Source organism: Urocampus carinirostris, chromosome 1, assembly GCF_059441175.1.
Source record: "Urocampus carinirostris isolate Australia breed hairy pipefish chromosome 1, RoL_Ucar_1.0, whole genome shotgun sequence".
Classification (NCBI taxonomy): Eukaryota; Metazoa; Chordata; class Actinopteri; order Syngnathiformes; family Syngnathidae; genus Urocampus; species Urocampus carinirostris.
Genome location: NC_142349.1, coordinates 52,254,074 through 52,277,874, shown reverse-complemented (window position 1 = coordinate 52,277,874; position 23,801 = coordinate 52,254,074). Strand labels below are relative to the sequence as shown.

At 41.1% G+C, this 23,801-nt stretch overlaps 1 protein-coding gene and 1 pseudogene across 5 annotated transcripts; both read left to right on the top strand.

The window, feature by feature from the left end:
• The first annotated feature begins 931 nt into the window (after positions 1 to 931).
• On the top strand, positions 932 to 22,346 carry LOC148375115 (TANK-binding kinase 1-binding protein 1-like). 5 transcript variants are annotated; one of them, XM_088344877.1, is made up of 13 exons: positions 932 to 1,078; positions 4,433 to 4,672; positions 4,769 to 4,897; positions 6,932 to 7,036; positions 7,123 to 7,273; positions 8,173 to 8,372; positions 9,801 to 9,862; positions 9,979 to 10,085; positions 13,316 to 13,500; positions 13,576 to 13,854; positions 14,651 to 14,731; positions 17,139 to 17,351; positions 18,348 to 22,346. In XM_088344877.1, the coding sequence occupies exons 2-13, from the start codon at positions 4,442 to 4,444 to the stop codon at positions 18,474 to 18,476; spliced, it is 1,872 nt and encodes a 623-aa protein (XP_088201003.1). In that variant the 5' UTR covers positions 932 to 1,078; positions 4,433 to 4,441; the 3' UTR covers positions 18,477 to 22,346. The 5 variants fall into 5 exon arrangements, with proteins under 5 accessions (XP_088201003.1, XP_088201001.1, XP_088200999.1 ...); XM_088344875.1 differs by having other exon boundaries at positions 8,134 to 8,372; XM_088344873.1 differs by having other exon boundaries at positions 4,433 to 4,666; positions 8,134 to 8,372; positions 18,052 to 18,493.
• LOC148375116 (U2 spliceosomal RNA) lies at positions 12,871 to 12,960 on the top strand (annotated as a pseudogene).
• Positions 22,347 to 23,801: the final 1,455 nt, after the last annotated feature.

The window sequence follows — 23,801 nt, the reverse complement described above, 5'->3', positions numbered from 1 at the left end:
ATATATATATATATATATATATATATATATATATATATATATATATATATATATATATATATATATATTTCTCTTTTTCACTGTCAGAACCAGAGACACATAACGTTTCACAACAAACTTTATTGCGGAAGCTGAGAAGTCCTGTAAGAGAAAGCAAGCGCCAGCAATCCGGCAATCGCTGAGCTGGAGGAGCAGGGAGCTCACGGGATCAGAGCGTGGTCGGAAAGCCGAAACTAGTGGAGTAGCCGGGACAGGAGATCAGAGTGTGGTCGGTGGGCAAAAACAGGTCAACTAGCCGGGGCGGGAGATCGGGGCGTGGTCGGTGGGCAAAAACAGGTCGAGTAGCTGGGGCGGGAGATCGGAGCGTTGTCGAAGGAAGGAAAAAGTCAGGGAGCTAGAGACGGTCGGGAACCTAGGGGCAGACGAGCAGGATACAGGTAAGGACAGAACAGACGGGAGTCAAAGTCAAATGCTGCTTGCCTTGCATGTGCGGAGGTTCGCTGACGGACTGACAAGGAGTGAATAGAGTACTGAGTTTAAATAGAAGGGGAACCAATCAGGCAACGAGCAGCAGCTGGCACTAAACGAGCGGGCACAGGTGAGGGCAATAGGCACACTCTCGTTCTCTCGACGTCTTTTTCTCTCTCGCTTTGTCCCGTTTTTGTCACTTTCTCTCCCTGTCTCTCTTTTGTTCTCTCTTCTATTTTTGCTCTCATTCTCTTTCTCTCTCGCTCTGCCTCACTCAATTTATCTTTTTCTGTAATATTTTCTGCCTTCTTTCTTTCTGCCTTTCTTTCTTCAAATGAGTTTGACACCCTTGTATTAGACAATACAGTGTCATCTTTTGGTCAAATATTACACAATGCAGTTTTAAAGTCAACAAGACGGAATCGGAGGAAAACATGCACATCTACCAACCAAAAGAGATGAATTAGTCTCGAAGGGAACCGGCTCTTAATTGGTGGGAGTCGGCTCCCATCATTCACTTCAAGGAGATGTCGCTAGAGCCGTTCGTTCGCGAACGACACATCATTAGTCAGCAGCAGCATCAGCACCTCCTCTGCTTTTGACTCGATAAGTAAGTAAATAAGCTCGATTGCCTGCTTGTACTCCCGTCAAATTCCATTTGCATGTCGTTGTCCGCTATCATAATTTGTTGGAAGGATCGACAAAGAATTAATTAGTTCATGATTTAAAGGGCCACTTGGAGATGATTTCGTTGCGCAGTAGTCTATGGCGTAAAATGCAGCATCTTCGGTGGGACGAGTAGCACCGATCGAGTGAAAATACGATCGAATTTTAGATGAATAATTATGTAATATATTAATGTTTATCGAAAATCCGATGATGCAATGCCCCTTGTTAACAAAACAGGGTGACTTGCGCTTTTTCATCGTAAACGAATGTGCATTGCAATGATTTATTCTGTTTGTTACTATCCGTAATCGTCGAGCGTGTTGCGTTCAGCTGTCGTCGGGCATCTGATAGCTTGCTGGGCAAAACTGCACTGCAGCCTGCAAACCAACAGCTATTGTATGCACCGCAGCGCCCATGCTTTAAAATTGTGATTTTTTTTATTTGTGGAATTAAATTGAATTGAATGTTGTTTATTGCCATTGATATCAATGTTGTGAAACATTGTATGGAACGAGATTAGACATGGCATTCCAGGATAAATGTGTAATAAAGACTTCAAACAGGAAAAAAAATAAAGACTGCAAGGATAGGCAAAGATATTTACAACATAGTGCTTTTAGACTGCACTGGTAATAATGCTTTTAATGCTCTTGCTTACCCCTTCCTCTGTCTCCCCTTCTCTCTTTCTCTCTTTCTCTCTTTCTATTTCTCTTTTGATTTCTTTATATCCCTCTCTTTCTTTCCCCCTCTCTCACTATTTCTCTTTTTATCTCTTTTGTTTTCTCACATTTTCTCTCTCTCTCTTCTCTCTCTCTCTCTTCTCTCTCTCTTTCTCCCCTTCTCTCTTTTTTTGTCCCACCCTCTCTCCTTTTCTCTCCCTCTCTTTCTCTTATTTCTTTATCTCTCTTTTTCTTTCTCTCAAATCTACTAGTCCGGCCCCCAAGAGAATGTTTGTTCTATCGTGTGGCCCCCGAGTTAAAATGAGTTTGACACCCCTGCCCTAGGTGTTAATGAGCGAGTGAATTGTGTGTCTCTGTGTGCCCTGCGATTGGCTGGCAAACAGTTCAGGGTGTCCCCCTGTCCACTGCCCGAAGATGGGCTCCAGTACCCCTGTGACCCTACTGAGGATAAGTGGTGCAGATAATGGATGGAATATCTATATTTAAAGAACCACACCCTTGTTTTCAACTGTACAGGCAGAACATTCAATGTTTTTTGTAGTTGGTGGTGATATACTCTTATACTTATGATTTTCTAACAGGAGCTGCTTAGATTTTTGTTATTGCAGAGGGTTATTATGGCAACACATGTGCCCATTAATAAATAAAAAAAGACATGCGAGCAAAACATATGGCCATGTTCTGCAGAGCCCTTGGCTTACTCTGAGTATGTGTGTAATGAAACAATGCTGACTAAAATTGGAGCAGGAAAGCTAGAGGAAGAAAGTGGTGCTGCATGTTTGCACTGTGTTGGCTGAAAGTGGATGTGTTGGACAAAGGTACTGTGTGCCGTTGAAGTGGGAAACATTACCACATTTCTGGTTTAACCCTTTTTTCCTCTCATGTCAAACATACGGCCCGCCAGTCGAAACTGGCCAATTGAATAATTTTATCCGACCCGCCATAAACTATTCTCTCCATTGTTTGTGATTAACTCATTCAATGCCAGACATTTCTCTGAAATGGGAAGTGCAGGTCAGCCAATTTTTGCCATTCTGAATCATTTTTCAAGGCCTAAAGAACATTTTGTTGTCTAGCTTTATAGGCAAAGGACATATCAAAATAAACATTCAACCCTCATCTTTCATTTGAGAAAGGAAAAAGGTTAGTAAACAAGAGTTGAAAGTACTAATTTCCAAGAAAGCTGAGAAAAGCAAAACATCATTTTGTTCCTAGAACACTGAACTTATGCTTGAACAATGCGTGAACTTTGCAAGAGCTTTTCAGCGCCTGATGTTTTTGTGATGTGATTACACGATTTTGGTCACTCAGATGCCACCCACACATTATCAATCGCTGGATAGCGGAAGCAACACGAGGATTGAATGATTTCAGTATGATAAATCATCAAGAGATGTATTGGATCAGATCTTTTTCCACACATCGTGGAACCCCCACTTTCTCGTGTTGCTTTGCTTCCTCCATTCAGAGATTGGATGTTTGAGGGCGGCCCCTGAGTGAACAAAATCGTGTTATCACATCACTGGAAACATTGGCCTCTGAAAAGTTATCGGAAAGTTTTTGCATCATTCATGCATAAAATCTGTGTTCTTGCAATAAAATGTTATTCTACAAGAAAAGTGCCCTTGTGTTTATGGAGAGGATTGTTTAGACATTGGAGTTACCACAAATGCAGAAAAAAAGCACAAAAGTGAAAGTTCTTCTTGAAATGCATCATTTCACAAAAAAGCCGTTTTTTATTTGTTTACTGTGTTTTTGAGGTATTTGCTTGTGAACTGTTTTGTGTTTACAGTAAAGAAATTAAAAACAAGCAAATGAAGGGAGTGTAAACAACTGGTTAATTAGTGGGTGTGCAGTTTTAGTTAATCCAAACTAATGGGCCCTCGATCTCAATCAAGCGCGCTCCTAATGTTTAAAGAGGAAACGCACACGTTGAAGGACATTTTGGAGATCGAGTCAAAACAAAACGTTGGCGTGCATTGGGAACCCCGGTCAAGCGAAGGAAAAAACAACCATTAAGTCCTCCTTCATTTTGCTCCAATTTAAAATTTGTGATTGTTTCTGTGAGCACGCATTGTATACGTGTTGCTTTGCGCCGTTTTGCTTTACTGTTAGGTCACATGACCGCACTTCCGCGTTGTGGTGATTCATGGGTGTTGTAGTTGTGCAGGAAGTTGTACAATATCTATTATTCAAACGGTTTGTTTATTTAGGCATTATTAGGGTTATTGTTCTATCTTCTTTATTCATTATCCATTAGCTGTTATCGGTCAGTTCATAAAACAAAGCCTAGGAGCTGGGACTCTTACTCTCAGCCAAAAGGCCAAGCTAAGGTCCTAGCCTTTGGTCTGTCTGGATGACAGACTTACTGTCTGAATGACTGCCTGTTAGTGGATCCATCCATCCATTATCTGCGCTGCTTATCCTCTGTAAGGTCGTGGGAGTGCTGGAGTCCCCTACCAATTGTCTTCGGGAAAAGGACAGGGGACCCCCTGAACTGGTTGCCAGCCAGTCGCAGAGTACACAGTGACACACAATTGACTCGCTCAGTCACACTTATAGAACAACTTGAATAGCTTTGTCATATTAACATAACCGCCCCCCCCAAAATACAGATAACAGTCATGGAGGTTTTCCGCACAGCGGAGTTGGAGCTTTTGGGAAGTGGCGAAGGACTGCGGGATGACATAGACATGTCAGCCATTAGCTGGTCAGGTGACTATCTCCAAGATGATGTGTTCCCGACATCAGGATTGACCGTGGCTGCCGCCTACCATGACATTAAGACCCGCCTTGCCAGTTTGGAGAGGGAGAACAGCAGCATCAAGAGAAAACTCAAACACTATGAGGTCAAGGTAGTCATTGTGCACACAAAAAAAGGCCAATTTCAGATCATCTAGTTGATGTTCTTGTTTTTTTCCCCTCTCTTAATATTTTCTTATTGCGTACAGTTTCCAGTGATCAATACATTTGGAGAAGATCGGGTTTACGTTTCTTGTCAGCCTGTCATCAAGGATAACAATAGCATTCAATCAGAGACGTCCAACCTGCAACACAAGATCAATTCTCTCACCCAAGAGGTATTGTTGTCTTGTTATGTTTTTAATATACTCTACAGCAATGGTTCCCAAATCTTTGCAGACTGGCACCCCCTTGGCTCCCCAGTGATTTCATAGCATACCTTCAAGGCTGTAAACATGACATGTCTGCAATAAGTGAAATATAAAATGTACCATGTGCTACTGCCGCATGTTCATCAGTGAAAGAAATGTATTCAAGTATTAATTCAAACCCACCAGTCCTGCTAACTTACCAACACTAATGCTACAACTATTTATTAGTTTTATTATAACATTTCACTTATTAACTTGCATTAAAAAAAAGTGTTACCTCTAATCGATAATGCAGTTTTGGGGTTGGACACTATTAGACATTTTTAGCTAGAGACAGCATTGGTTACTTCTTAGTGCCCTTGCGAACTTTTTCGTACAGCGTGAAGGTCGCAAATGTTGTTTTGATGGAGGTTTGTTTACCTCACTGTCCACTTAAAGACGTACCTTCTTCGTCATTTACTTGTAATCATTCTTTCCATGCCGTTTTTTTTAATATGTGATCATTTTTAAGGTGCTGGTACAAATGACTTGTGTTTCCTTTGGACCTAGCGACTGTGCAAATGCAAATTCTGCAATGGGCGTTTTCTTCTGTTCCACATCCGCTTCATCAAAACCAAAAAGGTCAAACAAGTGATGTACCGCTCTTCTTCGGTGCAAGCTTCGTTTCCTTCTCGTTTGTTGACTCTGGGACTATGATTACAGAGTCCGCCATGACACTCAATGAGCTCACACGGTGGGTGTGGCATAGTGTGGTGCTTGCAAACTTTGAATCGCGTTTATTGGCTTGTGTTATTATAAAATCTTGCTTCTGATTGGTCGGCGCTTCTAAAACTCGAACAGTAACAATTGTGGTCGGCCAAAACTCCATCACTCACTACAAAACCTTGAAAAAAAACGCAGTGCTTTGCGGTTTCACAACTGCACTACGACACATCGCGATGTCGATTCGACACTGAACCCCTAATACCCCCAATATGCAGGTTAGCGCCTTACATGGCTGCACGGCCGCTATTGGGAAATGTGAAGCACACTGTAAAGCGCTTTGGGAAGTCATTGACTTGAAAAGCGCTATAGAAATGCAGATCATTTAATTTCATTTCATTTCGTTTAATTCTGCAACCCTAACGTGTTGTGAACAAATCATCAAACAAATGTTCAAACTTCTGACTTTGACTTCGGACTGCCACCCACCCCTACCGCCCCCTTCTTCCTCACCGCCCCCCAGATTTTTCTACCGCGGTACAGCCCACTTTGGGAACCACTGTTATACAGTATTCCCTCGCTTTATCGTGGTTTACATTTTGCACTTTCGATGCTTGGCGAATTTTCTTTGCGCATTGTGTTCTGCAGCAGACAACACACAGCAATGCTATCAAGGGGGCCAGGTTGCAGAGGGCAATGTGTGTGTGTTGAGTGGGGTTGATTGTCTGTGTACACAATGGCAGCAGCTCAGGAGGTAGAGCGCTCGTCTTGGGAGTGAGTGATTGCAGGTTCGATGCCCGGCTCCTCAGAGTTAAATACCAAAGTGTCCTTGGGTATTACACTGAACTCTTAATGCCCCGATAGGCAGGTCCGTGCTTTGCATTGCTGCCTCCGGGTAGGTTTTTAGTGACTTGAAAAGCACTATACATATGCAGACCAATTACCATTTATATTCTTTCCAAACGCCACTTTAATCTCTTTCTAATAATAATCCACAGAGCACTCGGTGGTGATCAGCATTTTGTTGCTCTCTTCTGATATTTCGATTTAAGAGCCCTCTGCGACCTGCCCCCTTAATAGCATTCGTTGAGTGCTGTCTGCTGCTGGACACAATGCACAACGAAAAAACACAGATTATCGAAACTGTGAAAAGTAAACCTGTTAAAGCGAGGGAATACTGTAAACGAAATCCTGAGCAATATACAAATTGGCTTTTTAAAACCACCCAGAAAAGCAATGCAGTGCTTACTCTCCTGATCTTTGTCTTTGTTTCTCTCTGTCCTTCTCCCTTTCTCTCAGCTTCAGAAGAGCAAGGACAGAGAAGAGCAGTTAGAAAATGTGATTCAAGCCTACGAGAAGATTCACCTTGAGAAAAACAATGTCCAGAGAGACCTTGAAAAGATGGTTAAAACACTCATAAATATGACATACCATTATTTATTGTGGCTGTTATCAGTCTGGTGACAAGTTCAACACATGTTATACTTTAGACTACTCTGGGAGAGCAGCATATGGAGCGGATCTGCAGTCTGGAAGCAGCTCTGATGCAACGGGAAACCTCACTCAGAAAACTGAACGCTCAACTCCAGAACAAAGAAGCAAGCCATTGTCAACCACGTTCAGGCCTGGTGGTACCGATTGGTGAGTCCGTAGCCATAAAGTAGCTTGGCACTTCAAAAACATTGTTGGGTCCGTTATCTAAAAAAACTAAGTTTTGGATTTAAATTCGTTTTGAAGATCAGAGGCACTTAAAAGCTTTGCTCTTAGTTAAAAAAGAAATGATCATAAGTTTGTCTATATTCTTTATTCATTCTCTTATAAGTTAAAGACAAAGTTTAGTATTTAGATGCGCGTTGGGGGTAAGGGAGGGTCTTGGGGGTGTGCGAGAAGTTATTTTCTTCCTCGGGGGGGCACGACAGAAAATAATTGAGAAGCACAACAGTACAATATCCCCTACAATTCTTCTTTCAGCAAAAAACATTCTTCTATCTATCTATCTACCTCGGTCATATCCCTCAAGAGAGGTGACCGACAGCAAGACAAACACACACAATAACAAAGAAATTTAAAAAAGGGAATACAAATAGCAAAAAACACACACAAACATTTTTGGACAATGGCCAACCCAAATGCCCAAACACCCAAACAAGTTAGGCACCTCAGCACCTAAGTTGGTCATGCTTTCGTCCCTCCAGATGAAACGGGACACCAGAAAGCGGCCATGTCACTCGGGTCAGGGTGACACAACACACTCTTTTGTTCAACAGCAGGGCCCGAAAGCTTTTACTAGTTTACCCCTGCCGCATCATACAGGTGCCCTGCCCATCCCTTAGAACACGTCCTAACATCCCACTTTCCTTTTACAACACCTCTCCACTCATTCCTCATTCCTATCACCATCAAAATACATTCTTACCTAGTCGATTTCATAAATGCTAATCAGTTTCTTGATCAGGTATGAACAGCACAAGAAATTCTAATCCATGCCTCTGATTGAATAGGTTGTACTCAATTCATGCAATGTTGTGTGCTACTGAAAGAGGGCAGATTGGCAATGCTGCAAAGCTCCCGCAGTCTTGATGCTCTCTCAGACCTAAAGCTGCAGCGTCTGGAGGCCGAGCTGGAGGGAGCACTTCATCAGGCTGAGGGAGCATGTCAGAGGGAGAAGGAGCTTAAGGTTGAACTTCAAAGACTGCAGAAGGAAGTCACGCAGCTTCAAGAGGCAAAGCGACAAAAAGAGGTAGGCTATTTGTGCCTTTTAACTCTTAACTTTTTAAAATTGATCATTATTGTTTTTTTTTTTTTAAACTATCATAAAGTGTTTGGCTCAGCTCATCAGTATGTACCAAGCCACTGGGAATGATTTCAGTATGATAAATCACCATTAGATGGCAGGAATGGCTTTGATTGGATATTTGTCCACACATACAAAAATAGCTAAAACTAAAAAAGCCCCACTCCAACTTCCAAAATATTCAGCTTTGATATTAATGAGACTTTTGGGTTCATTAAGAACATGGTTGTTGTTCAATAATAAAATTAATCCTCAAAAATACAACTTGCCTAATAATTCTGCACTCCCTGTATATTCACTATTATTAAACAAAACGACCATCAAAACCAAAAGGACTTCAAGTATATACTTGCATATAAGCCTATATAACATATCAGCAACCCCCTAAAACTGCCTTAAAATAGCCATATACTAAAATATAAAAAAATTGTTTCCCTAAACAAAGATAATGACTTAATTGCATGAATCATAAAGTACACCGGTATAAAAAAAAGCTAGAAATATACAGTTTTATACCATTAACTGTCCTTTCGGGCAGCACGGCGGCGCAGTGGTTAGTGCGTGTGCGGCACAGTTATGAGGTCGTGGGAACCTCCTGCGTGGGTTCAAATCCAGCTCCCGGCCGTACTGTGCGGAGTTCGTATGTTCTCCCCGTGCTTGCGTGGGTTTCCTCCGGGCACTCCGGTTTCCTCCCACATTCCAAAGACATGCATTTCAGGTGAATTGGCCAGTCCAAATTGTCTCTAGGTGTGACTTAGTGAGTGAGTTGTCTGTCGCCGTGTGCCCTGTGATTGGCTGGCGACCAGTTCAGGGTGTCCCCTGCCCACTGCCCGATGATTGCTGGGATGGGCTCCAGCACCCCCGCGACCCTACTGAGGATAAGCGGTGCAGCTAATGAGATGAGATGAGATGAGATGAACGGTCCTTTCAAGAAGTGCATCAATGGCAGACACTGGTACAATATTTTTGTATTATTTCTTGATCGTTGTTGTCACTGTTTTCCACTTTTCCTTCCCTAATTAATTTTCTTGGGACCCATTATTTTGGTAAAGGAAATAAAATAAACAAAATCTCAATAAAATTAGATGTTGTCAGTTTTAAACAAAATTTCAATGGCACTGATTGACTTAACAGGAAGAAGAAATTGAGCAGGGCGTTATCGCCATCTACTGTGTTATTTAACCTCCGTTATTAATTCTTAGCATTATTTTGTCGGGGCAAAGGCCCGCAGACCACTGAAAACAGGTCTGCGACCCAGTTTTAGATCCTTACCCACTTGAGAAACACTGACCTAATTGGTCTTCGTCATCATGCATCACGCTTGCCCTTTCCAAGGAAGAGACAACAAAATGGTGTTGCTTGTATTTATAACAGGAGCTGGCCTCTCATTGTGATCACTGCAATGTGGAATGGATCAAGAAAGCTGGCGATGAACAGTAAGTTGTGTTTTTAATTGGAAATCCATGAAGTGGTGACGACCATCGTGTAGTCTTTTACTCAATTTATCATTGCAAAACCTCAAATTGGTGACGGCCATCGTGTTGTGTTTCAGAGTCAACCTCGCTCTGGCCTACACTGAGCTTACAGAGGAGTTGGGTCAAATCAAAAAACTGGCTTTGAAACAAAGTGAATTATTGCATCAAATTCCGCAGGAAACGGGTATGTGTCTTCCATTTCTCTAAACTAATGTATTGTTGGCAGGCCATGTATTTCACACTTAGGCCTTCAGTAGTGCTACGTCTGAATAGATCCAACGCACGAGAACTATTGTATGGCTATAAAACATTTTCTGCAGCTACAGCTGCTACACAGATGAAAAACATCAATAATACCCACACAAAATTGCACTATTTAGAAATACTGTTTAGCCACATTTTACTTACCAAATGTCATTTTTATTTATACACAGAATCCGTCCTCCTTTCCCTCCTCATGAAAATTTTAATTTCTCGATCAAATTGATTCTCTGTTTCAGTTTCATCGAGAAGACTTTTCTTCAGTTTTTCATTGTGATACTTCCGTTACCGCCCCCTAGCCAATCATAGTTTGTCAGGGTTTCTGCGGATCCTTGGAAAGTCTGAAATACCATTGTGTTTATTATTCTAAAGATGAGGCATTGATTGGCAATGAACTGTCTTAAATCTATTTTTTGAAAAATAAGATTTCTATTTGTTTGAACAAAATGAGTTAGTAATTGTCTTTTTAAAAAATTCCCCAATTTACCTTCGTGGCAACATTACGCGATCCCAATAAAGGAATTATCAAAATGTGGTTTCAGTCGGGCCTTACAGAGCAGACACATGTCTTAGGTTTATCCACAATACACAGAGCAACTTCAGACAGAGACATTTACTTAAGAATGTATGAAAGTGTAAATTTAATGAGAAGTGGCCGTCCGACAAAGGTTTTTCATCACGGCTAAAAGCAGAGCCAGGCACGATGTATTGTATGCAAGAAATATTTGTTGGTTTTTTTTGTTGTTATTTTTTAAAATTTGATTGATTTTAAATTTGATTTGAAAAGGCACTTAAAAAGTCTTGAATTTAACTTACCTTAAGCTGTAGGAACCTTGTTTGTGAAACTGCTGGCTTTACCCTTGGCTTTCTAGAAGACCCTGGCTCCGCTAAATCAGAATTTGACTGGATAAAGTAACCAACAACTTTATTGTCACTTATTCTATGCCTCAGGGCCCGCAGAACTCATTCTGAAGGCCTCTGGGTAGATTTCTGACCCTGGCAACAACTAATGGCTGAAATGTGATTGGGTAAATGCTTAAATAAGAAAGCACACATCTGGAAGTAGCGAGGGGAAAAATGGTCGATATCCAATTAACATCACATGATTCAGATATTCTTTACGCCAGCAGAAAAAGGCCTTGCAGGCTTTGACAGTCCACCACTGCAAAATAAAGTATATTTTTCACTAATAATTACATAGCAGAAGACTGATATAAGATTGTTAGGAAACAAGAGGAAAAATATTGCATGCACTGCCTTTCCGCACAGTTCGTATTATTTATTCATTATTACTATTTATTATCCAAAGCAGGTGCTTTCAAAATGATGTAGAAGTCCCACACTAACATTGTCTTTTTATTTTGTTTTGTTTTACCAACTTGTGTCAGCAAAGCGTGAGGAATGTGTAAAAACACCTTTGCAAGTGTCGCTTGTAAGCCCCAAAAAAGATATATATCGGTAATGAGTCACATTTCTTACACTTATATTATACCGTTACTATTTTTATTTTCTAATGTAGTATGGAGCAGCACCACTCGGTCATGCCTCCTCTCTACCTCACTGTCTGGGTGAGCTCACTCGGCATGTGTGGAAGACACGCAGCCACAAATGGATGCATGATGGATAAGATGACATGAGAAAAAGCATTTGATTTTCACATCATCACATTATTAACTCGCGGTTCCACGTTGTCTCACCTTTTTATCTCAAAGGTACACCTGATTGGTTAATCATTATATACAGTTGTTTTGGTGGAACTCTTTCCGATAATTATTGTGGAACACTGGGAAGACCAAGGAAGTCGTGGTAGACTTTAGGAGGTCCTGAAAGACTGATCACGCCCCCATCATTCTGGATGGAGGAATGAGGGAGCGTGTGCACAACATCAAGTCCCTGGACCTCCACATCACGCCAGACTTCTCCTGCTCTATCAACACTTGCCACCTGGTGAAGAAAGCTTAGCAAAAGGTCTTCTTCCTCAGGAAGCGTAAATGGTTCTCCCTTTGGCTGCTCAACTTCTACAGAGCAACAACAATTGAGGAAATGAGGAAAAAAAACTGATAGCAGGGGTTGGGAACCTATGGCTACGCTGACCAATGTCTGAGCAAGGGAAATTGTGGACCAATATTGTGAATCATCATGAGGGGTCTCTGAGTTGTACTTCATCTGCCCCCTCGCCTAGGATCTATTTTTCATGGATTACCCGACCAATCGCTTGAAGCCCTCGGAAAACATCGCTCCTACGAACCTTGGGACATGCAAATGTTACATTTTGCAGATGACTCTAGGTACTACACCACAATAATGATTTAAAGTGGCCTAGGCCTCACCACCTTCAGAGTTTCTGTAAAATAAAGAGATTGTGCGTTGGAATATGGCTGTGTAAACCACTCTAGTGATCTGATTTGGGCGAAAGTGACTCAAACCCTAAAACACATTGGTGAACAGATACCTCACAAAGGTTCCTAGCTTTATGACAACACACTGCAGCAATACTGTAAATTATCTGTGGTCTTTATCCATGTAGATAAATACTTAAAACCATATCAATTGTGTTCAATACTTTTCAAAATAAAGTGTTGACCTTAAGTACGCTGGCAGGGGAGATACCATGATCATGTTCTGGACTTGTGTATCTTACAACTGTGGTTCTGGGGTAATCTAGAAGTTACGGCATGTGTCCGTATGAGAAACTTTAGAACTTGACGATTGATTTTTGCTATCCGGAGATGGAATAAGAGCTTGCTCGGTCCACTCCACGCATCGGCCCGGTATTGCAGTACCTCCGGGAACGGTGCATTCGCAATGATCGCAGCAAGGCATTGAGGCTAGGACCTTAGCTCGGCCTTTTGGCTGAGAGTAACTGTCCCGGCTCCTTGGCTTTGTAGCGTATTATGAACTGACCGATAACGGATAATGGATAACTAATAAAGAAAATAGAACAATAACCCTTAAAAAATCACCCCCCCCTTCTCAAAATGAAGTTTTCCCACTCATTTATGAGGGTATCACACAAACAATGGTAAGTTGGCAGATAATGGAGAGGATACCGACACTAGAAGAGCATGACCCAAGGAAACTGAAACATATTGATCAGCATTTGTTTTTTCAACTCGCTACTGTGTAATAAATTCTTAGTTTTATCCTTTCCAGTTTGGGATCAACCGTCTGCCCCTCAACGTCTTTCCCCGACATCTACCCAGTGTACTTCTCTTAGTTGTGAGCGACTGCTGCTCTCTACCCCACTTCCTCTGCGCAACGGTCCTGTGTCTTACACCAATCAACCAACCAGCAGCAATCTTAGGGCAAAATTCCAGGGTCGCCGTAGTTACTCAGAGGTAAATTTCTGATCAAGGATTTGTGAAGATCTTGTATATTGACTTTTACAGTGTTTGTAACAATTTGTGCTCAAGGTTTCTGACCCATCAGCCATACAGAGACTCCCACCTCGCCTCATGAGAGACCCGCTATCCACCATGCCCAGGTCCCCCTATGGGGAGAAGCATAATTACGGGGAATCCAAATCACAGCTGCAAACCCCTTTGGTCGGCTTGATTAGACCGGCGTCGGCTCACGGAGATGGTGGGGACCGAAGGGTGAGATTAGAGCGACATGGAGGCAGCAGTCTGAGCAGCAGTCCTCATCATCGTACACTGGATATGGGCTTTCCTTTGACTACTGCTGAGGTTTTGGTGAGAACTTAAAGCAGGGGTGTCAAACTAATTCCAGTTTGGGGGCCACATGGTAGAAAGACACTCAACCAATCTACTACAACAAGTAGGTTAACGAGAGAATGAGAGACAACAAAAGAGAGAGAGAAATAAGGACAGAAAGAGAACAAGAGGATAGAGCAAGAGAAAGTGAGGAGCGAAAGACAGAGAGAGAACACAGAAAGAGCAAAAGAGAAAGTGGAGAACAGAGAGATGGAGCAAAAGAGAGCGGGGAAAGAAACAAAAAGAAAAGAGGAGAGAAGAGTGCAAGAGATAGACAGAGAGATAAGAAAAAAACAGTTCAAATGAGAGAGAGGCAGAGAGAAAAGATACAGAGAACGAGAGTGAAGGATTAAAAAGAAAGAGAAAAGTAGAGATGGAGAGAGGGAAAAAGAGGAATAGTGAAAGCGAAAAGGAGAGACAGGGAGGACAAGAGACGTAAACTGAAAGAGAGAATAGAGAGAGAGTGAAAAAGAGTCAAAAATATGAAGGAGCGAGAGAGCAAAAGTTAACAAGAGAAATAAAGTAAGAATGAACGAAAGAGAGAGGGATAGAAAGTAGTGTAGCTCCAGTTTGTTTGCAAGTGGACATATTTCAAACTGCAGCTGATTTCTCGCGCTTCCCTGGGTCTTGTATCGCAGGCTGAATTAAAAAACTTGGCAGACCTTATCTGGCCGGTGGGCCGCATGTTCGAGACGTTTGACTTCAACGATTGATATTTTATTCATACTGTTCATGGTGACCCAAAATGTTGTAATCTGGTGTCTGTCGTGTTTAGGTGCACCATTTGCGTCGCCTTGATGATCAACCAGAACCAACCTCACTGGTGACACCCCCACACTCATCAGATGATGAAGAGGTGATGCCACCATGAGTTAATCCTGTTGGCTTTTTAAAGCAGTGTTTTTCAACTGGTGGGTCAGGACCCAAAATGAAATGCTGACGTGTTTTCTGTGGGTTGCGGGCCTTTTCCTTGCCAAAGGAAGAATAAAAAAACAGCGGGTCAATTACACTCCTTAACAGTAGATGGTGATAAATGCCCTCCTATTACTCTACCTATTGAGTCAATTGACTCGATTGAGAGGGACCATATCTCATTTTCTTGTGATCTTGATTTTATTTTTCTGCCCAAAATAATTGGTCTTAAGCAGAGGTGGGTAGAGTAGCCCAAAATTTTACTCAGATAAACATACTGTTCCCTCAGAATAATATGACTAGGTAGAAGTAGAAAGCAGGGATCCAAAAAAAAAGTTATTTGAGTAAAAGTTAAAAAAAAAAAAAGCACTCAAGTAGTGAGTAACTGTAGTAACGTTGTTTTTTTAACAACCATTCAATTAGATCACCAAACCATTCAAGTCCATCCATTCAACAATAAAAAGACTGTGTACACAGTGTGTTTTGGTAAACCCTCTGTGGATTTAAAAAAAACCCATTATAGTTTAGGCCCTTTTTCTTTAAAGTTCACGGATCCCTTAACCACTAGGGCATTAGACAACCCCAGATTACTGGGGAAAAATATTGTTTAGAAATTTGTACAATACACATTACATCACTTCTTACTTTCATGTTGTTGAAATACAAACTTTGCAGCCATGATGCTACGCCCTTTTGCTTCTGTGACACATTAAAAGGCTCTTTGTTTTGTATATTTTCATATTTTAAATTTTATATGTATACTCAACTTATGAATTTGAATGATGGATGAGGGCAGCGCGGCGGCGCAGTGGTTAGCGCGTGTGCGGCACAGTTCTAAGGTCTTGGGAACCTCTTGTGTGGGTTCGAATCCAGCTACCGGACTTACTGTGCGGAGTTTGTATGTTCTCCCCGTTCTTGCGTGGGTTTCCTCCCACATTCCAAAGACATGCATTTCAGGTGGATTGGCCAGTCCAAATTGTCCCTAGGTGTGAATGAGCGAGTGAGTTGTCTGTCCCTGTGTGCCCTGCGATTGGCTGGCAACCAGTTCAGGGTGTCCCCTGCCCACTGCCCGATGATTGCTGGGATTGGCTTCAGCACGCCCGTGACCCTACTGAGGATAAGCGGTGCAGCTAATGAGATGAGATGAGATGATGGATGAGTAAATGAATAAAATATTTCCATCAAAAATAAATAATTTGAAATACATTCCAGAGTTTAAAATAAGTTCCCTAAATACATAAATAATTCAATACAATGGCTCCATTGAAAATACATAAATATTGTAAATAAATAGATGTAACATGAAAATCTACTTAACGAGCGGGTGTCCGGCAATATAGTTTAAAAAAAAAAAAAAATTAGCCCTGCTCGCAAGTGCTACCTATTGGTTGTTTGGGGTCACTGGTCAAATCTAAATAAAATAAACGAGGTTTCTGACAAAATAAATGAGCCTTAGCAGAGAGACAGACGCGTACTTACATAGGGGGAATTTAAGTAACAGATTCAATGTGGCCGAACACAGCGGGGTAAGAGGAGCTTCTCTTTCACAAATCTACCCATGGAAAAGTCAAGTCATGTTTATTTGTATAGCCCTTAATCACAAGGAGTCTCGAAGGCCTGCACAGACCACAGATTATTGCAAACCACAGACTATCATTACACCATCCCCTGATCTAAAACCTACATGAGGGCAAAGAAAAACGCAAAAACCTCATCATGAGGAAAATGAAGAAACCTTTAGAAGGGACCAAGCATGAGGTAATCCTCCTTCCAGGATGACCAGGCTGCAATGGATGTTGCAATAACAAATAATACACAGATATTGTCAACATGAAATATTGGTTATTCATATGGTATAGAATAGAAGAGTGTTTGAGGCCTAGATTTAAACAGTTCCACTGAGGTTGCAGATCTAATCTCAGGGGGAAAAGTTTTCTTCAGGACTGTCGGAATGAAGAATCCTCTCGAACTTGCCGATCTCTTATTGGCTCTTGTATAGTGATTTTAAAATACTTCTGGAAAAACGAAACGTCCCAAAACGTAATCAAGTTAATATAACTGAGTAAATGACTACTACCCACCTCTGGTCCCAAGAAAGTCAGTGATGAGAAGAAAAGGTGGAAAATAGTGACGATAGTCAAGGTAGAAAACTGCGAAACATGAAAATGGTGTACGAGTCTCAGCCATTGTAGTGCTGCTAGAAGGTACAATAAATGGTTTGAAAGGGTCCTATTTTTAGCTTTTTGGGGGGGTCACATATAGTCATTAGGGGTGGAATGGTGGGTCCTGAAGTCAGACCAGTTGAGAACCACTGTATAAAGCATGCAAAAATAATTGGGATTTTTTTTCAGGATGTGGGCACGTACGTCTCTGCATCTACCAGTCCTCCACGGACACTTAATCCAATATCACTGAGGGAAAAAACACACTACCCCTTGTTCTCGTCTCCGCGGAAACCTGGACAAGTTCCATCTTTCTCAGCTCTTGAGGGCACCACCACACTATCCCGCCATCTGCCTGCCTACATGAACACTGAACATGCTCAGTCATGGCCTTCCATAAATGTGAGTACAAACCATTGTGAGATTAGAGCTTTTAGAAGATTTGTCTTTATAATTTGTCTCGCATAGCATTGGCGTAGTTCCCTCCTTAAAGGGACAGTTTGTATTATTCAGCGCCAATATCGCTAAGCAACAAACCTAGACATCTACTATACAAGTCGATGGAATCCTTAAAAAAAACTCCCAACTCAGCTGGAGACATTCTCTCAGTAAAGTGTTCTTTTGGGTTGTCCCGTGGTATCCAAAGTGAGACGGGCCGAAACACATCAGAAAATCATCCAGACGGCTCCCTTAGGATCCTGAGCCAAATCAACTAGTATCACTCAAAATTGAGGGGTTCCACTCTGGCCCCATGTCTGAATCTAGAGTAGCATCGCTAAACATATAATCTTAGAATGACCATGTTCTCTCTTTTTGCCAAATCCACATAATAATCAACACAAAGATCCCTCGGTTATTGCGGTTAACGGGGACAAGAACCTCATCTCATCTCATCAGCTGCACCGCTTATCCTCAGTAGGGTCGCGGGGATGCTGGAGCCCATCCCAACAATCATCGGGCAGTGGGCAGGGGACACCCTGGACTGGTTGCCAGCCAATCGCAGGGCACACGGGGACAGACAACTCACTCGCTCAGTCACACCTGGGGACAATTTGGACTGGTCAATTCACCTGAAATGCATGTTTTTTTTGGAATGTGGGAGGAAACCGGAGTGCTCGGAGGAAACCCACGCAAGCACGGGGAGAACATACAAACTCCGCATAGGAAGTCTGGAGCTGGATTTGAACCCACGACAGGTTCCCGAGACATGAACTGCGCCGCCGTGCTGCCCGGGACAAGAACCACCCGTGAAAATCTGCTTTTCTTCTGACTTTCCTCAGCACCCAATAAAATTATTTTTTTGTAACAAGCCACTAAAAGCTAGCTGTCGCTATGTTTCCTAATTTGTTTTGGTTTGAATACATTGTACTTTCTGAATCCTCTTTCCTTTGCTTGCAGTTGTGGATGGAAACAGACGAAAATGCTGCACGAAATTGTCCTCTGTGTCAGCTTACTTTCCCAACGGGTTATCCGGATGATGCCCTCATTGGACACATCGACTCACACTTGGAGAACAGCAAGATCTGACTCTCTCAATAAGCAATTTTTCCAAGTACTTTCTCTGGTTTTGATAAATTTACAGTGTTACAGCAGTAGTGTGTATAGTGTTTGAGTGTACACATTTTGAACAGGGCTTCTTTTGATCCATTTTCTAAACTCAAACCAGCAATATTTTTTTTAAAGCTACAGTTGTCTTGTGAAAGTATTCTCAGTATCCATGTACATGTTTCCTAATGGCCCCAAGGTTCTGCTTAAAGTGTGGACTGCATCATGAAAACCAAGGAACACACCAGGCCAGTCCCAAATATCGATGTAAAGCCTAAAAATACGATACGAAAACAAGTTTTGAACATCTCAAAGAACACTGTTCCACTACTCGTATTGAAATGCAAGATATATCAGACCACAGCAAAACCACCAAGAGAGGGCTGTCCGTCTAAACTTTCAGTACGAACAAGTAGAAAACTGCTCATTATACAGCCAAGAGGACCATGATCACTTTGAGTGGAATGCAGAGCTCTAAAGCTTAGATCGTAAAGCATGTCCAGAAGACAACAGCCATACACTGCACAAATCTGGCCTTTTTGGCAGAGTGGAAGAAAAACCACCATTTAACGATATCCCTAAAAATAATAATAAAAAAAAAATCTTACGTTTTCCACTAGCCACGTCCTACAATTTGGCCATAATGCAAAATGATATGTTTGGCATAAAAGTAAAACTATCACCCTAAACTCACCATTCACATTGTATAACATGGTGGTGGCAGCCTCATAGTTCAGGCCTTTGCTTCAAGCAAGGACGGAGAAGACGGGTAAAAAATGATGAGAAGATAGATATATCAAAATACAGTACTGGATAATTCTGGAAGAAAACCAGGTAGTCTGAAAGACCTAAGGACTGTAAAAGAGAATTATCTTCAACAGGGAAACTATCCAAAACATAAAGCTAAGTCTACAATGCAATGGTTTGCAAATAATCAGGTGTTAGAAGGGCCAACTCAAAGTCCAGACCTAAAGCCAATCTGTAATCAGTGGGCAAAGCTGAAGACTGATGTTCACCAAACACTCAGTCTCTGAGCTCCAGCTGTTTTGCAGTGAAGTAAAAAATGTTCATGTACAAAATGACATATAGTACATAGAAACGTAGAGACAACCCCCAAGGAACTTGCAGCTGTAATTGCAGTGAAAGATGGCGCTGTAAAGAATGAAGCAAGGGGACAGGGAATAATATTGGAAACCCCACTTTTCAGTTTTTTTGTTAAAGGTGAGGTTAAAAAGTTAAAAGTAAAATATTTTTTCTATAAAGAATGTGTTAACGATGCGCAACTAACGTCATTTTTTTACAGCGCCTATCTGCTTTTATCTCTTATTAATGCTGTTCTAGATGGGCATTACAATAGAAAGCAGGAAAGCAGGGAGAGAAGCGTGGTGAGTGATTTCATGCTTGTCCTCACGTTCTTTTGTTAGTGTAGCATGAAAATGGTGAAAGGAAGAAAAGGTCTGTTTCATATACAATTCAGATGCCAAAGCAAGCCCCAAGAAAAATATAAAGAGTTTAATCGAATTCCGGACAGCAATCATGAAAACGTTTTAAAAATCCCCAGGTTTTCTTTGCAGTTCACATTTGTGTCTCACTTGAATATTCATATTCTTTATGCTTGAAGCCTGAAAGTTGGTGAAAGGAGTTAGTAGGCCGAATACTTTCAAAAGGCACTGTAGTTTTCCAAAAATGACAATTGTTTGTCCTTGTTTTGTCCACCAACCTCATGCATTTTCACTGTCATGAAAACCCTATACATGATGCATCTTATAAGGACATGAAATTATTTAATCAGATGTTTTTCCTCACTTTCAGTTAAACAATGTAGAAAAGATGGAATTGCGGAATATGAAGGAACTAGTCTATTTTTGCTCTAGAAAACGACGCAGTTTACAAACGTTTTTCCTCGGCAATACTAACCAGTTCATGGGAAACCAAAGGAAACTATAAACAGTATTTTCATAATTTATCTGAAATATAGAAAGTTAGTATTTAAGTGCCTTTGTTTAAATATAATTTATTTTTTTGGGCAGAAGCTGGAAACGGTAGCATTTATGGCCATGTACCGGTACATTTCTTCCCTGAAACTCAATCCATAACAATTGTACATATTTACAGTGGCTTGCAAAACTATTTGGCCCCCTTGAACTTTAAGACCTTTTGCCATATTTCAGAATTCAAACATCGAGATACAAAATTTCTTATGAAGCATCAACAATAAGTGGGACACAATCATGAAGTGGAACAAACTTTATTGGATATTTTAAACTTTTTTTTTAACGAATAAAAAACGAATTAGTGGGTGTGCAAAATTATCCAGACGCTTTACTTTCAGAGCAGCAAACTATCCAGAAGTTCAGTGATGATCTCTGAATGATTTAATGTTGATGTAAATGACTAACAAGGATAATTGGAATCCACCTGTGTGTAATCAAGTCTCTGTATAAATGCACATGCACTGTGATAGTCTCAGAGGTCTGTTTAAAGCGCAGAGTATCAAGAACGAAGAACACACCATGCAGGTCCGAGATACTGTTGTGGAGAAGTTTAAAGCTGGATTTGGATACAAAAATATTTCCCAAGATTTAAACATCCCAAGGAGCACTGTCCAAGCAATAATATTGTAATGAAAGGAGTATCAGACCACTGCAAATCTACCAAGATCGGGCCATCCCCCTAAACTTTCAGCTCATACAAGGCGAAAACTAATCAGAGATGCGGTCAAGAGGCCCATGATCACTCTGGATGAACTGCAGAGGTCAACAGCTGAGGTGGGAGAAACTGTCTATACGACAACAATCAGTCGTATACTGCACTTATCTGGCCTTTTGGGAAGAGTGGCAAGAAGGAAGCCATTTCTTAAAGATATCTACTAAAAGTGTCATTTAAAGTTTGCCACAAGCCACCTGGGAGACACACCAAACATGTGGAAGGTGCTCTGGTCAGATGAGACCAAAATTGAACTTTTTGGCAACAATGCAAGACGTTATATTTGGCGTAAAAGCAGGACAGCTCATCACCCTCAACACACCATCCCCACAGTCAAACATGGTGGTGGCAGCATCATGGTTTGGGCCTGCTTTTCTTCAATAAGGACAGGGAAGATGGTTAAAATTGATGAGAAGATGGATGGAGCCAAATACAGGAATATTCTGGAAGAAAACCTGATGGATTCCGCAAAAGACCTGAGACTGGGATGGAGATTTGTCTTTCAACAAGACAATGATCCAAAACATAAAGCAAAAGCTACAATGGAATAGTTCACCAAAAAACATATCAAGGTGTTAGAATGGCCAAGTCAAAGTCCAGACCTCAATCCAATTGAGAATCTGTGAAAAAAAAACGAGAACTGCTATTCACAAACGCTTTCCATCCAACCTCACCGAGCTTGAGCTGTTTTGCAAGGAGGAATGGGCAAAAATATCAGTTTCTCGATGTGCAAAACTGATGGAGACAAACCCCAAGCGACTTGCAGCTGTAATAGCAGCAAAATGTGGCACTAAATTATTATCAAAATGGGGCTAAATAATTTTGCACACCCACTTTTTCGTTTTAATATATATTTTTAAATGTTTAAAATATCCAATAGTGTGTTCCACTTATTGTTGATTCTTCAAAAGAAATTAGTTTTATATCTTGATGTTTGAAGTCTGAAATGTGGCAAAAGGTCAAAGTTCAAGGGGGCCAAATAGTTTCGTAGGCCACTATGCAAAAGGAATTGTGTCCCTTCGTGGCCAACTTACTCTGTGTTATGCTCTAATGTTGTCATAAGAATCTATTAAAGATGTTTAGATGCTGCTAGATTATAGAAACCTGACATGAAACTGTTATCCACAATAAAAAAAATTAAATTGGGGTGGGTGTGTTTTGTAACAATAGATACATCTGTGCTAAAACAGTTTGCCTTTTTGTTTTCTTGCATTTTATGATTCTACTTTTTTTGCAGGTACCAAAATAAACACATTATAAACTTTCAGCACAGAAAATGATCCTACTTAAAATCAACAGAAGAGGATTTTGGCCCAAAAAACAAAACCAGTGACGAAGAAATTATGTTCTAACCGCGTCATGTCAAGGGTGGAACGAGCCTTGCGGAGCTGGGAAGGTTTGTGCACAATGCGGCTGCTTTTTTTCCCATTTTGCACACAAGGAAGGAAACGGAGGATGCTAGCAAAATAGGAGCACTGGCAAGCCATTACCTTCTATAGACTTTTTCAGAAGTTCTCATGTGCCTTGGCCACAAATTTTCCTTTTGGTATACCCGACATCTATAAAGTTCTGATACATGTCCAGCCATAGATCTATTCATGGTTTGAAATCTTGATTTTTAATGTCGTGTTGTCAAGAATTGAAGAGTGCTTTAATTTTGGGTGAAGTGCTTGTAAATGCTTGAAATTGTTAGCATCTTTCTCAACAAGTCTGCATAAAATTGAAGCCCACACTATGCCGGAGTGGCTAATCGGGAAATACAGGAGATTTTACGAAGGGCTGGCTCACGTCAAGGAGGAGTTTGGGCTAGCTTGATGAGGAAAATAATTTGAACATGTACCCGTACTTGCTTGATCTAAACTTGCGCATGTATTCTCTAATCAGCTATTGACCGCATTTAGCACAACAGTTTTACCATCTGGAAAAATTGTTTGCTGTGCTATGTGTTTGCAGAATCTAGCAGTAAACTACCTTTACCTTGTAGCTCCTCTCACTCAAATGACCCTGTAGTGATGAGAATTCAGTTTATTTTTTGAGAAGTGATTCCTCCAGCTCAGCTCACTAAGAAAAATGTTCAGCTCCCAAAAGCCTCTTCAGATCGTTTTAGTTGCTTCTATCCATATTTTAAAAACTTATGTAATATTATCCACAAAATTACTTTGAGGATAAAGTATTACGAAAAAAAAAAAGAGCAAAAAGAGAAAATAAGGGTAAAAAACAATAAGTAAAAGGCTAGAAAACTCAAAAGAATACAAGGAAAATGAGAAAAAGGAAGGAAGAGCAGGGAAAATGAGGAAAAGAGGAATGTAAGAAAGCTTGGGCGAGAAATATGAAAAAAAAAAAGCAGATTCTCATCACAGGCAACCCAGTGTCGTCATATTCCGTGCATAGCGCAGGTCAATTTCAACTCACGCAAATTCGTCTCGTGAAAAATAATTAAAACTGGACATTTCCATGAATTAGTAAAACCCTGCTGGACACCCCGGACGAGATGTTAAAAGTGGCCATGTCCAGGAAAAGAGGACGTTTAGTCTCCCTAACCCAAGAAGTCTCACCGTTGTCATTCATATTGTTTGGCAGGAAATAATAAAATTTGTTTCG

Excerpts from the sequence above, each read along its gene's own strand:
- LOC148375115 (XM_088344872.1), top strand. The coding sequence starts at position 4,442 with ATGGAGGTTTTCCGCACAGCGGAGTTGGAGCTTTTGGGAAGTGGCGAA. Across the intron at positions 7,274-8,133 it reads AGGCCTGGTGGTACCGATTG|GTTGTACTCAATTCATGCAA; the intron begins GTGAGTCCGTAG and ends CTGATTGAATAG. Across the intron at positions 17,352-18,051 it reads AGTCATGGCCTTCCATAAAT|GAAACCGGAGTGCTCGGAGG; the intron begins GTGAGTACAAAC and ends GGAATGTGGGAG.